Source organism: Bubalus kerabau, chromosome 3 (genome assembly GCF_029407905.1).
Source record: "Bubalus kerabau isolate K-KA32 ecotype Philippines breed swamp buffalo chromosome 3, PCC_UOA_SB_1v2, whole genome shotgun sequence".
Lineage (NCBI taxonomy): Eukaryota > Metazoa > Chordata > Mammalia > Artiodactyla > Bovidae > Bubalus > Bubalus kerabau.
The window spans coordinates 7,594,782-7,609,384 of record NC_073626.1 but is presented as its reverse complement, the minus strand read 5'-3'; the positions used below and the strand labels follow the sequence as shown (position 1 = coordinate 7,609,384).

Genomic DNA, 14,603 nt, shown 5'->3' with positions numbered 1-14,603 from the left:
ATGATCTGAACAAATGGGGATATATTACATGTTCTTGGGTGGAATAATTTAATATGTCAATTCTTCCCAAATTAACCTCTACCTTGTATTAAATCCCCACAAAAATCACAGTTATACTTTTTGAGGAATTCAGTAGACATATTCTAAAATTTATATGAAAGAATAAAGGTCCACAAATAGTTATGTGAACTTTGATAAAGAAAAAAATGAGGGACCAGCTCTACCAGATATTAAGAAACAGTACAAAACAGGTGAGATAAAAAATGAGACCTTGCTGAAACAACAGCTAAAAGGACTAAAAAAATCAGAAGAGAGTTCAGAGACAGATCCATGTACCTTGAGAACATAGTGTACAACAAAAGATGGATCAATGGATGGATTTTTTTTAGGATGTGGTAAAAATTGACTTACTGTGGAAGGAAAAAAAAACAAACACCTGAAATCCTACCTAATTCCAAAAATGAAGACAGACTCTAGACCAGAAGGCAGATTATGACCTGAATGTTCAACATCTGCCTTTGCAAATAAAGTTTTATTGGAAGAAACCACACCCATTCATCTACTGGTAACTATGACAATTGCACCCATCTCACACAATAGCAAAGTAACGCTCAAAATTCTCCAAGCCAGGCTTCAGCAATACGTGAACCGTGAACTTCCAGGTGTTCAAGCTGGTTTTAGAAAAGGCAGAGGAACCAGAGATCAAATTGCCAAGTTCCGCTGGATGCATCGAAAAAGCAAGAGAGTTCCAGAAAAACATCTATTTCTGCTTTATTGACTATGCCAAAGCCTTTGACTGTGTGGATCACAATAAACTGTGGAAAATTCTGAAAGAGATGGGAATACCAGACCACCTGACCTGCCTCTTGAGACACCTATAGGCAGGTCAGGAAGCAACAATTATAACTGGACATGGAACAACAGACTGGTTCCAAATAGGAAAAGGAGTTCGTCAAGGCTGTATATTGTCACCCTGCTTATTTAACTTGTGCAGCGTACATCATGACAAACACCGGGCTGGAAGAAGCACAAGCTGGAATCAAGACTGCCGGGAGAAATATCAATAACCTCAGATATGCAGATGACACCACCCTTATGGCAGAAAGTGAAGAGGAACTCAAAAGCCTCTTGATGAAAGTGAAAGAGGAGAGTGAAAAAGTTGGCTTAAAGCTCAACATTCAGAAAACGAACATCATGGCATCTGGTCCCATCACTTTATGGGAAATAGATGGGGAAACAGTGGAAACAGTGTCAGACTTTATTTTTTGGGCTCCAAAATCACTGCAGATGGTGACTGCAGCCATGAAATTAAAAGACGCTTACTCCTTGGAAGGGAAGTTATGACCAACCTAGACAGCATATTCAAAAGCAGAGACATTACTCTGCCAACAAAAGTCCGTCTCGTCAAGGCTATGGTTTTTCCAGTGGTCGTGTATGGATGTGAAAGTTGGACTGTGAAGAAAGCTGAGCATGGAAGAATTGATGCATTTGAACTGTGGCGCTGGAGAAGACTCTTGAGAGTCCCTTGGACTGCAAGGAGTTCCAACCAGTCCATTCTAAAGGAGATCAGCCCTGGGTGTTCTTTGGAAAGAATGATGCTAAAGCTGAAACTCCAGTACTTTGGCCACCTCATGCGAAGAGTTGACTCATTGGAAAAGACTCTTATGCTGGGAGGGATTAGGGGCAGGAGGAAAAGGGGACAACAGAGGATGAGATGGCTGGATGGCATCACAGACTCGATGGACGTGAGTTTGAGTGAAGTCCGGGAGTTGGCAATGGACAGGGAGGCCTGGCGTGCTGCAATTCATGAGGTCGCTAAGAGTCGGACATGACTGAGCGACTGAACTGAACTGAACTGATGGCTGTTTTTAAGTCCTAATGGCAGAGCTGGAGAGTTGTGACAGAGACCATCTAGCCTGCAACATTTAAAACAGTTATTATCTGGCCTTTCAAGAAAATTTTTGCTCAGTCCTGCTCTAGATAAAGACTTTACTACCAAGGTAAAACTATAAAATTAACAAAACACAATATATCAGAATATCTTCTGACCTTAGTGTGGGGGAGAACGTAAACAAAACTATGAATTATAAACCACAAGCAAAAAACTCTTTAAGCTGGTTACACAGAATAAGAATTTCTGCTCAATGAACAGTATCATGGATGAAGGCACTGCTAAAAGACAAAGAAGTTATTTGAGAAGTACAAAACCAACAAGACACCAATGTATCTAAGAAACATCTATCATTTAATAAGAACAAGGACCCCAAAAGAAAAGCACAGAATTAAAAGTAGCAATTTGCAGGGAAAAAAAACCTAAATATATAATAAGAATACAAAGAGATGTTCAAATACAATAGGAATCAGAGAAATGCAAATCAAACCAACAAAGAGATGTCACTAATTTAGCCCTCAGACTTGCTAAAATTAGACGGCAACACAATGCCAAGCAATGGCATTATATAGAAACCCATTTCCTCCCAATTCTGGTATTAACTATCAGTACTAACTAAAATGAAAATTCACCCTATCCTGGAAGTAAAAATCTAAGAGGTAGTAAAATATAATAGTTTTATGTACATTCAGTCAGTCACCGTTGTGCTGAATGGAATACACCGCTGTGACTGCGCTAGCGCTCACAAAGCGCATTCAAGAAAATAAAGCAGGTAAACACTCGCATTGGAGAGTTTTCTTAACTCAAGTGTTTGCAGGTCAGAAAGTTAGCCAGAAGACATTTGTATGTTTTATTGTTAACCTGGATACAAGTTTTTACTCGAAATTGTGTCACACATATTTGTGATAGTCACTCAGTCATGTCCGACTCTTTGTGACCCCGTGGACTGTGTGGCCCATGGGCTCTTCTATCCATGGAATTCTCCAGGCAAATACTGGAGTGGGCTGCCATTCCCTTCTCCAGGGGCTCTTCCCAACCCAGGGATCAAACCCTGGTCTCCTGCATTGCAGGCAAATTCTTTATAGTTTGAACCACCAAGGGAGCCCAGACATATTTGTAAGGAATTTTAAATATAACAGTTTCTAAAATCATTAGTTTGTTTTATTCTTGACTGAGTTGAAAGTAATACATACACCCATCATTAGAGATAAACAGAAGTACAATAATGTTCTCCTTAAACTTTATTTATACCAATAAACACACGTGTAATACACACACAATTTTCAGCTTCTGAACAAGCCGTTCCTGCGTCCTTCCGCCTCTGCTCACGGTTCCAGTTAGAGCAGTGGCCACGTCCAGGCACGAGCCGTCCCTTTCCAGGCCGCCTTGTACGTCTCCACAGTGAGCAACGACGAATCTGGCCTCTCCGCTTTGTCACAGTCCTTATAGCAACGCTTCCATCTCACTGCCACAGCCTACTTCAGATCCAGCCTCAAATTCAGACCAAAAATTACAGCCTCAGCTCTTGTTTTCTCCCTCTCCCCCCGCCCCCTCTTCCCTCCTCCACTTTCTTCTTCCTGTCCTCTGTGCTTCCTCCCTCACTATGTCCATCTAGCCAAGCAGTATTTCCTGAGTATCTGTTACATTCCGGGTGCTGTTTCATTGCTGGAGATTCAGCAGTGATGAAGACAGGCAAGGTCCCTGCTCTCTCAGAGTTTCCTTTTGGTTCTTCCTTCACATATATTTATTCTACATTCAGCCACAAAACAAATTTCCTAGTGAACTGCTCTGCCCCTTTCCAATTCCTTTCTAAAATATCTACTTGCTTTCCATGGCCTGCAGAATAAAGTCCAAATTCTGGCTGACCTTCCAGGATCTTTGAGGATCTGGCTTGTCCCAGCTGAATTTCCCATTACTCCACTCTGTACACTTGGTGCTTCAGCTAAACCTGATTGCTTGTTTTTTGTTTTTTTCCTCTTTTTTTTTTTTTAATTTTATTTTATTTTTAAATTTTACATAATTGTATTAGTTTTGCCAAATATCAAAATGAATCCGCCACAGGTATACATGTGTTCTAAACCCTATGGCAAAGGGAATGAAGTAGTATATGAGAAAGTTACAGGTGAATACAGCAACAACAACAACAAAAAAACCTAACACAAGATGACACACAAGAATAGTAAATGAAGAAAGGAAGAGAAAATAGACTGCTCACAGCTTCCCACAGCTGTGCCCAGGGCAGACCCAGAGCCCCGGGGACAGGGCTATGTTCGCAGGCAAGGCACGCTGATCACTCCGGGGAAAGGTGACTGTGCCACAAGAGGAGGGAGGCCATAGAGCTATGGTAGGAACAGATTTCCTCTCACCTCTGAGCTAAGGAGGGTCTTGCACACATCCAGTGGTGGCAGGCAGCTGCCCTGGCCTCACGGAAGCAGGCCAGGTGACCAGCAACAGAAGTGCTACTGTTTGCAGGTGGTGATGAGACCACGGCAGCAGATAGCAGCACCCAGTGTCGAGCAGAACCATGCGAAGGAAGCAGCTGAGGCCCTCCAGGCTCAACAGGACACATCAAAGTCCTGGCTTAACTAGCACAGCAGAACCTAAGGCTGGAGCTGGGGCCTCAATGCTGTGGTAAGAGGTGAAGGTCAGAGGGCATGAACCTGGGGCCTGCAGGACACACACGAGGCAGGGAAGTAGAAAACCTCCAGACAACTGGAGGACACTGTAAAGTGGCTAATAGTTTCTAGTAGCCCAGGGGAGATTTATGTCGTAACAACCTGTGTTTAAGAAGGAAGTGCACGATTATAGTCAGTTAATCTATGACAAAGGAGGCAAGAATATAAAATGGCAAAGAGACAGTCTCTTCAATAAGTGGTTCTGGGAAAATCGAGAAGCTACATATAAAAGAATGAAATTAGAACCTTCTCTAAAATCACAAACAAAAATAAAAAATGGACTGAAAACCTAAATGTAACACTGGATACTATAAAATGCCTAGAGGAAAACATAGGCAGGACATTCTTTGAAATAAATTGCAGCAATCTTTTTTCGATCCATCTCCCAGAGAAATAGAAGCAAAAGCAAAAATAAACAAATGGCACCTAATTAAACTTAAAAGCTTTTTGCATAGCAAAGGAAACACAAACAAAATGAAAAATACAACCTATGGACCAGGAAAAAATATTTGCTAATGATGGGACCAATATTTGCTAACAATTTCCAAAATATACAAGCTGCTCATAAAGCTCAATATTAAAAAAAAAAACAAACCAACAACCCTATCAATAAATGGGCAAAAGACCTAAATGGATATTTTTCCAAAGACGACATACAGATGGCCAACAGGCACATGAAAAGATGCTCAACATCACTAATTATTAGAGAAATGCAAATCAAAACTACAATAAGATATCACTTCACACCAGTCAGAATGGTCATTATTACAAAGTCTATAAATAATAAACGCTCGAGAGAGTGTGGAGAAAAGGGAACCCTCCTACACTGTTGGGAATATAAACTGGGACAGCCACTATGGAGAACAGCATAGGTTCTTTAAAAAACTAAAAATACATCTAGTGTGTGTGTGTGTGTGTGTGTGAATTGCTCAGCTGTGTCTGACTCTACAACCCCATGGACTGTAGCCTGCCAGGTTCCTCTGTCCATGGAATTCTCCAGAATTCTGGATTCTGGGGAATAATGGAATACAGGAGGGGATTCCCTTCCCCAGGGGATCTTCCTGACCCAGGAATCGAACCCAGGTCTCCCACATTGCAGACAGATTCTTAACCATCTGAGCCACCAGGGAAGCCCCACATGATTCAGCAATTCTACTCCTGGTTATATAAGTGGAGAAAACTCTAATTAAAAAAGGATGCATGTACCCCAATGTTCATCACAGCACTATTTAAAATAGCCAAGACATGGAAGCAATCTAAATGTTCATTGATAGACGAATGGATAAAGATATGGTAGACATACACAGTGGAATATTATTCAGCAATTAAAAAAGAATGAAATAATGCCTTTTGCAGCAACATGGATGGACCTAGGGATCAATGTAGTAAGTGAAGTCAGACAGAAGACAAATATCACATATTATCACTTGGATGTGGAATCTAAAATATGGTACAAATAAACTTTATTTACAAAACAGAAACATACTCACAGACACAGAAAGCAAAGTGATATTTACCAAATCGGAGAGCAGAGGGAAAGATAAACCTGGAATTAACAGATACAAACTACTATAGAAAAAACAGGTAACAAGGACCTACTGTGTAGCACTAGGAACTATATTTAATATCTTGTAACAACCTATAAAAAAAAATCCCACGGACAAAGGAGCCTGGCAGGCTACAGCCCATAGGGTCACCAAGAGTTGGACATGACTGAGTGACTAAGCACGCACATGCACACACACACACACAGAATAACCTATAATGAAAAAGCCCCAAACTTACGTGCATATAAAATGACATTCTTAAAACAGCATCCACTTACTAGTGATCATCGCTCCAGTCACGGAAGCCAGAAATCCGATGCTGACGGCGATAACGGAGATGACTCTCCCTTGCCGATGCCTCTGCAGCATCACGAACATCAGCACTCCGGCAGCACCATGGACGAACAGAGAGGAGAAGAGGGCCCAGAGGAAGATCCAGTACCACATCTCTGAAAGGGAAAGCAAGGTGTTGAAAACTGTGCTGGAAAACCTCTTGGAAAAATCCAGCGTGAGCACCCATAGTCTGGATGATCATGGTCTGGTTAGAGATTGTAGATACAAACATGCCCAGTACAATACTTGATACATAGTAGTACGAAATTTTAACAATTATCATCATTACTACTACTTGATGGGGAAATCAACCTCCATGACTTCACCAGGTCAAAGCCACACTCCAATTTCCTCTAAATGTCCCCATGACACAGCTATGCTCTATTATTTTCTCTGATACACCCTCTTGTTTGCAAATCTCCTGGAATAAATTATATAAGTTAATTAATTGCTGTCTGATATATAACTGTCTACACTAAGTGTCCAAACCTTAAAAAAAAAAAAACTACCCCTTAATTCAAATAATTCCAGAAGTGAGTCAATGATTTTTGTTTTTTACAATTTTAAGAAGTTCAGGTCCTTTCCCTCTTGGCTCTCGACTTTGTATACTGAAGAACCGTCCGTCAGAATCTTTTAAGTTCTTTGTCTCAGGTCATATACTAGCCCTTACCCAGAACTCATCAATGTGGTCTCAACTGCTTTCACTGAAGTCGGCTACAGACACCCAACGGGCATGCCCTCCAGTCTCTCTCTAGCACCCACTCCCTTTCTTTCTGGCCACCTGCCCCTCCATCAGTGCACACGGTTCCTGCAGAGACTGCCTGTCCTCGCCCTGACTCCATCCCCCTGACTGTGCCTGCTCGGAGGAACATCTGGACAGGCCACGGATCCAAACTGGGTCCATCAGCCCCTTCCCCTGGGAACTCTGAACTGGGACCAAAACCGAGCACCTCAGTCTTTATCCTTCAGGCTGAACCTGAAGGGCTCAGGCTTTGTGAACAGTCATCTCATCATCACGTGATCAAACCCATGATAACAGGATAAAAGAAAAACAGAAGCATCAAAGGCAGGGGACAACCAAATCCCTTATTCCAGTGCTACATACAGCCCTGCCATGTTAATACCCTTAGATTCAACGTGATAAAATCTCCTTGTAATGCAATCCTTTTAAATTGGCCCATGTACGGTTTCTGTTATTTATAGCTGAAAGAACTGACTCCAAAATATTTAGATGTCACCTTCAGGATCAGCCTTGGTATGCAAACATTCTGTAGTGCAAAGTATCTCATCTGCTATTTGAGCTATCTGTTCACTCTCTATCAAGTGAAAAAGAAGGGCAATAAAATAGTCATGGATAAAGAGAACAAAAATGGATTAATTGAAACTTATTTACTCAAACATCACTGGAGTACAGATATACACTGCTGGTGGGAATGTAAAACAGGGCATCAGCTATGGAAAACAGTGTGGTAGCTCCTCCAAAACTAAAAAAAAAAATGACCACTTGATCCAGCAATTCCATCTCTGGGTATATATCCAAAAGAATTAAAGTAAGATCCTGAAGAGACAGTTGCACAACTATGTTTACAGTAACGTTATTCACCATTGCCAAGAGGTGGAAGCAACTCAAGTGTTCATCGATGGATGAATTAATAAACAACAAGGTTTATATATACAATGGAATATTATTCATTGGGAGAAAATTCTGTCACATGCTACAGCATGTATGAATCTTCTGGACATTATGCTAAGTAAAATAAACCAGGCACAAGAGGACAAATACTGGTAAATTCCACTTCTATGAGGTATCTAAAGTAGTCAAGTGAACAGAAACAGAAAATAGGGTGGTGGGTGCCAGGGACTTGGGGCAGAGGAAATGGGGGACTTCTTGTCTTAAAATGGGTACAAACACCGAGGATCTTTGCAGCAGTGGAGTTGTTCTGTATTTTGATTTTGGTGGTATACACATATACAAATGGTAAAACTGTAAAGAAATAAATATAAACACACCCATGAGTACAGGTGTACAAGTAACACCTGTGAAATCTGAAAAAGGTTGGTGGATTGTATCAAGGTCAACATCCTTGTTTTGGTATTATACACTGGTTTTTCCAAGATGTTCCCATTGGGTAACTGGGGTATAGCTCAGTTGGTAAGGAATCCATCTGCAATGCACAAGATCCCAGTTCAATTTCTGGGTCAGAAAGATCTGCTGGAGAAAGGACAGGCTACCCACCCCAGTATTCTTGTGCTTCCCCTGTGGCTCAGCTGGTGAAGACTCCGCCTGCAATTCAGGAGACCCCAGTTCAATTTCTGGGTTGGGAAGATCCACTGGAGAAGGGACAAACTACCCACTCCAGTATTCTTGGGCTTCCCCTGTGGCTCAGCTGGTGAAGAATCTGCCTGCAATACGGGAGACCTGGGCTTGATCCCTGGGTTGGGAAGATCCCCTGGAGAAGGGAATGGCTACCCACTCCAGTATTCTGGCTTGGAGAATTCCATGGACTATATATAGTCCATGGGGTTGCAAACAGTCAAGACTCGACTGAGCAACTTTCACTTTCACTTTTCAACTGGGGTAAAGGCCACTTGGGTTCTCTCTGTATTATTTCTCACAACTGCATGGGAATCTACAATTATCTCCAAATTAAAGGTTGAATTTTTAAAAGGGAGGATATATAGCAAACAGATTTTATTTAAAAAAAAAAAAATCAGTTTCACCCTGCCAAATTCGTAAGAATTGACACTTAAAATGGACTGATAATTTCAAGGAAGAGAAATCTGATAAATCTCTGTGTTAAAGAATGCTTCTCTATGGCAGAAGAGCGAGACGCTCGTGATTAAGGAAAACAGACAAAGCTTGCCTTTCAGAGGCTTCTCTCTCTTAGCTTTCAGGGAAACAATGCTTTCATGCTGTCGCTCCCAAATAGCTTCAATTTATAATAAATGCATTAAAGACAAAAGCGCTTAACTTGCCCAGATATTTGTATTTTAAAAGATCTAACTTTTCAGAGTGAATCTAACAAAGTGAGAATATAAGAGAACAAAAATAGCGGGTGGGGAGATTTTCTTCAAGGGAGCTTTGAGATGAGAAAAGGCTCTGTAGCAGGCGCCCGCTCTTAATAAGAGGAGTCAGGCATCAGTCATTTGCCTTGAGCCCCAAGCCTGCTTCTTACCAGAGTGAGCCCCCAAAGCACTTTTCTTTGTTCTCCTTGTCATGCAGGTGGGGTGAAAAATTTTGTGACCGTACGTAACGCTATGAACAGGAATTATTGGACGTTATTAAGTCATGTTGTCTGCCTACTGACTATACAGCTATTGACCTCAACAATAAATTTGCCTAGTAATTAGGAAAAGTCAATTAAGTCTAATGTCTTATAAAATCCCTAGATATCAAAGAATGATATAACAAAAGGCAGAATCTCAAACAGTCCTGTAAGGATCAGTCCAGGATTATCCCTCAAGCAGACTGAGCACAAACTACCCAAACTCAAATTTATTTTTATGTTTCTTTTTTTTTTAATCACACTATTTATCACAGAAAAAAAACCTGAATGCTGCTCAGAATATCTAGAATTTAGGTTGCATGTTGTTACTACTATTTTAAATTACCTGATAGATCAATACCAACCACCCCATCAGTGAACAGGGAGGGCCTCTGAAGACCTGGATAAACAAGTCTGTCTAAGGCCTGACTCACTTCTGCAAATGCAGGACACCTGGAGAACTAACTGCAGGCCCCTAAGAGTAGAGCAAAGACAGACGCCCCAGAGAAGGAAGGGGTGCTGAGATCAGGAGAGGAGGGGGACCACCTGTTCTCAACTGGTGTGCACGGCACGGCTCACACGAACAACCCAGAGGCCCAGGCTGCTCTCCCGACTCATACCCCGCCTAACCTGCGCTTCCAGCAACTGAGCAACAAGGAAAGGAGGGAGCCAGAGGGAGGCTTCTCTGGTGCTAAACAAAATACAAAACAAAAAATCAAAAAACACACTCTACAAAACAGAAGTACACTACCCCTTCAATCCCTGCCTCGATAAAGGGAATGATAGCAGAGTCGGTAGGTCTGTCATCTAGAGAGAGTTTTAGCTGCTCTGGGGGTAATTCTTGTGAGCAGCCTGGGTTGAGAAGCACTGGCCTCACAGAGCATCTTCTCCTTTGATGAATTCTAGAATGAAAAACTATTTTTAAAAGACAGTGTATCTGCAGTAAAACAGTGTGCGTGTGTGTGTTTACCTTCAGTGGCATCAGAGGCAGGGGAGCTGTGATCTGTTCAGTGTGTGTGTGTGTGTCTGTGTCTGTGTGTGTTTACCTTCAGTGGGATCAGAGGCAGGGGAGCTGTGATCTGCTCCAGCGTGTATGTGTGTGTGTGTTCCTTTTTGTCGTGTGTGTGTTCATTCTTGTGTGTGTGTACCATGTGTGTGTGTGTGGGATCAGAAGCAGGGGAGCTGTGATCTGTTCCAGTGTATATGTGTGTGTTTGTTCTTGTCATGTGTGTGTGTTCACTCTTGTATGTGTGTTCGTTCTTGCCGTGTGTGTGTGTGTGTGTGTGTGTGTGTTTACCTTCAGCGGGATCAGAAGCAGGGGAGCTGTGATCTGTTTCAGCCTTCAAGCAATACTAGAAATAGCCTCGCTCCCAGTCTGGATCTCTCATCAGCCCTGGTTGCCAAGTCACTAGAAATTATCTTCTGTGCTTTTGTTTTTAATCCTTGGACAAAATTATTTCTGGGAAATGAATTTCTCTAGAGTATATTTAACCAAGTAAAAACAATTCAAAGAATGGTACATATTGTATGACCCCGTATTTGTTAAAAATAATAGGTACAGAGAAATACAGAAAATAATGGCTATCTTCTAAGAATAAGAGAGGATATGCGTGATATTATTTTACTCTTCACTGGTTATGTTTTAGCAACCAGCCTGAAGTTCTGTTTTACTGCAGATATACTGTCTTTTAAAAATAGTTTTTCATTCTAAAATTCATCAAAGAAGATGCTCTGTGAGGCCAGTGCTTTTCAATCCAGGTTGCTCACAAGAATTACCCACAGATAGCTAAAACTATCTCTAGACGGGGACCTGAACAGCTCTGTTTTCATTGCCTTTATCAATCATGACATGCAATAAAGACAGAAATTACTGCTCTAGGCTAAGGTTACACATGAGGTACCTATAAAAAAAAATCCCAAAGCCATAAAAACAACAAAACGTATCTTACTAGACAAACACTAAATATAATCTTTAATCCTCTACAGTGGATCTAACCCTTCTAACAAAAATCATACTGAACACTTACATGTACTCAACATACTCTAAGCCTCGAGGTGACGATAATACACCAGTAAGACTAAACTTGGGGGCTGCTCATAGTTTCTCTCTTAACAGAAATGGTCCTCACTGTACGTTTAACTGATCTGTGTTCAAACTGAGTTATCTCAAGCTTCCATCAAATCTAAGGTGTGGCAACTGTCCCCCTTAGTTTCTGACATGAGACCTCTCTGTCATGGGGGTGTGTCCCACACTGGCGGCTCATTAAATTTCAGGGAGATGATGCCTTTATAATCTGAGAAAATCACCTACAGCAGGGATTGGCAGAGTATGATCCACGAGTCCTAGCAACCACCTGACTATGGGGCACATATTACCACAGGGACAAAGAACCAGAGGAAGAAATATCAATCAAGAAAGATCCCAAGAGAATCTGTTACCACCTGAATTGTTAATAAACAGGACTGAACCACTGAACTGAATGATAAAACATACTGGAGACAGACGAGGGTAGGGGGTGGAAAACGGCTCATGGTTCTCAGGCCTGGCTGGTTCTCAGGCCCGGCAACCTCTGGGTTGGCTACTGCCAAGAAATACTGAGAGAAGATGCTCCGGATTACAACGTGGGCTGGGGCCAGAATGGCTTTTGTGGGGGAGGGGAGGCTGCTTATAGACCCTAAAGATATAGACTTCATTTCAAAGGCTGAAGGTAATAAGGAGCCAATGAAAGACTTTAAACAAGGAAGTGATACAATCACATTTATCTTTTAAAACAAATTAATTATCCTGGCAGATATGGGAAAGGGGGACTAGATGGAGATGAGAGAATATCAGAACGTTTCAAGAATCCAAAGAGAAACTGAGGCCTGGACTTAGGCAATGGCCAGAGGGTTGAAAAGAATGTGAAGTATCTGGACTGGCTGACAGCCTGGATGATGGAGGAGAGGAGATGCAATGTCTGGCTTCCCTGATTCCTGCTACAGACACAGCTGAATAGAGCACAGGCTGTCAGGTATGGAAACACGGGAAATATATTCGGTACATCTGCCGTATACTCAAATGTTGGTGAGCAGCGAACAGTAAAGAAGCTAAAGGCAATAAAATGTCAAGTAGGAAAATGTGAAGATCTAACCCTATACATTTATACTATGGGACGTGTTTTTAAAAAAGAGTAAATCCCAAATTTTTAGTATCTCTAATCTTCCTGTGTGACTTGTCAAATTTTAAATCTATGATTACTAAAACAATTCTGTTATTAGATACAAGTTTGAATCAAATTTACTATAAGGAATGTCATTGTTACCCTAACAATGAGAAGAAGATAAACTACAAACTCACAGTTTTTAAGCCTACCAGTCAGGTGACCCTGCAAGATAAGGCAGTAACATGAATTCCAGAGGGACCCTCCCAGGAAAGGGTCTCCTGTGGCAAAGCACAGGAGCAACAAACGGGTGCCATGTGCGTGGGAAAGAAGATCAGCTGAAACTGGAACTGCAAGCTGGAGTCCAGGTGTGCGGTTAACCTGTCAGCCTGGAGCACGTGACACAGGAAAGCTCAGGGTCGCCTGCAAGCTCTTTCCACGGGTCGCTACCGAGCATTCCCTGGAAATACAGGGTCTCAGGCAGGAGACTGAAGAGAGCTTGGCACCAAGTAACGAGCAACAAGGCTGTGACTGGGGGCAGGCAAGTGTGTGGGGAAGTCTCTTCCAGGCAGGCTGCTGGCCCGCAGAGATGGCTAAACGCTGACAACACAGCCCTAACGCTGTAATGAGCCTGCAGCACTGGCCGCACCCCGAGACCATGCGCAACATCACCTTCTAGAGAATCTGAAGCCTAACCAGGAGCGAGAAAGCTCAAACACGGATCATGCCTGAGTAAATTAAATGAACCTGAACCCTATCCGTCTAGCAGAGGCGGCCCATTTCCAGGCACAAATACTATTTACCTCAGTCACTACTGTTAAACATGTGAAGGCCTGAATTCAATAAAAAGTATAAGATACTCTCAAAAATAAGAAAAACAATTCATCATCAAAAAATAAAGTGATCAGACTCAGACGAGCCAGATTTTAAAACAAGCAGACAGGGACTTGAACTATAACCAACATGTCAAAGTCAGTCATGGAAAAGGTCAGCAACTCACATGAACAGATGGGGATGGTTCAGCAGAGAGACAGAAAGTCCAAGAAAAAGTCAAATGAATATCCTCAAGAAAAAAAAAATCCTCAACAAAACAAAAAACAAACAAAAACACGTGATACCAAAGATGAAGACTTCCTTCAGTGGGCTCACCAGTAAACTCGACACTGAAGAATAGGTGAACTTTCACATCAGCACTATTTACAAGAGTCAAGACATGGAAGCAACCTAAGTTTCAATTCACGGATGAATGGATAAAAAAGATGAAGTATATATACACAATGGAATATTACTCACCCATAAAAAGAATGAAATAATGTTAGGGATCATCATATTAAGGGAACGAAGTCAGACAGAGAAAGACAAATATCATATGATATTGCTTATATATGGAATCTAAAAAAAAATGATACCAATGAGCTTATTTACAAAACAGAAATAGACTCATAGATACAGAAAGCAAACTTACGGTTATCAAAAGGAAAGAGAGGGAGGGATAAATTAGGAGTCTGGGATTAAAATATATACACTACTATATACAAAACTGATAACCAACAAGGACCTACTATATAACACAGGGATGTACTCATTATCTTATAATACCTAATAATGGAAAAGAGTCTAAAAAAACAATGTATCTATATATGTATAACGGAATCCTTTTGCTGTAAACCTGAAACTAACACAACACTGTAAATCAACTATATTTCAATAAAAAATGTAAAAAATAAATTATCAGTGAACATAAAGGTTGG

The 14,603-nt window shown here is 41.4% G+C and overlaps 1 protein-coding gene across 5 annotated transcripts in view; it reads right to left on the bottom strand.

Annotated features, from left to right (window-relative positions):
* TMEM170B (transmembrane protein 170B) overlaps window positions 1-14,603 on the bottom strand; it is a 208,310-nt gene that overhangs the window by 183,320 nt on the left and 10,387 nt on the right. For 4 of the 5 annotated variants that reach the window (XR_008711315.1, XR_008711314.1, XM_055570594.1 and 1 more), the window contains exon 2: window positions 6,392-6,562. Coding sequence is in view for 3 of the 5 variants with exons in the window: in XM_055570594.1 (XP_055426569.1) it covers window positions 6,392-6,562 (171 nt within the window). In the remaining 2 variants the exon portion in view is untranslated. Of the gene's footprint in view, window positions 1-6,014; window positions 6,113-6,391; window positions 6,563-14,603 lie in introns of those variants that run through there. The other variant, XM_055570593.1, reaches the window with a different exon arrangement.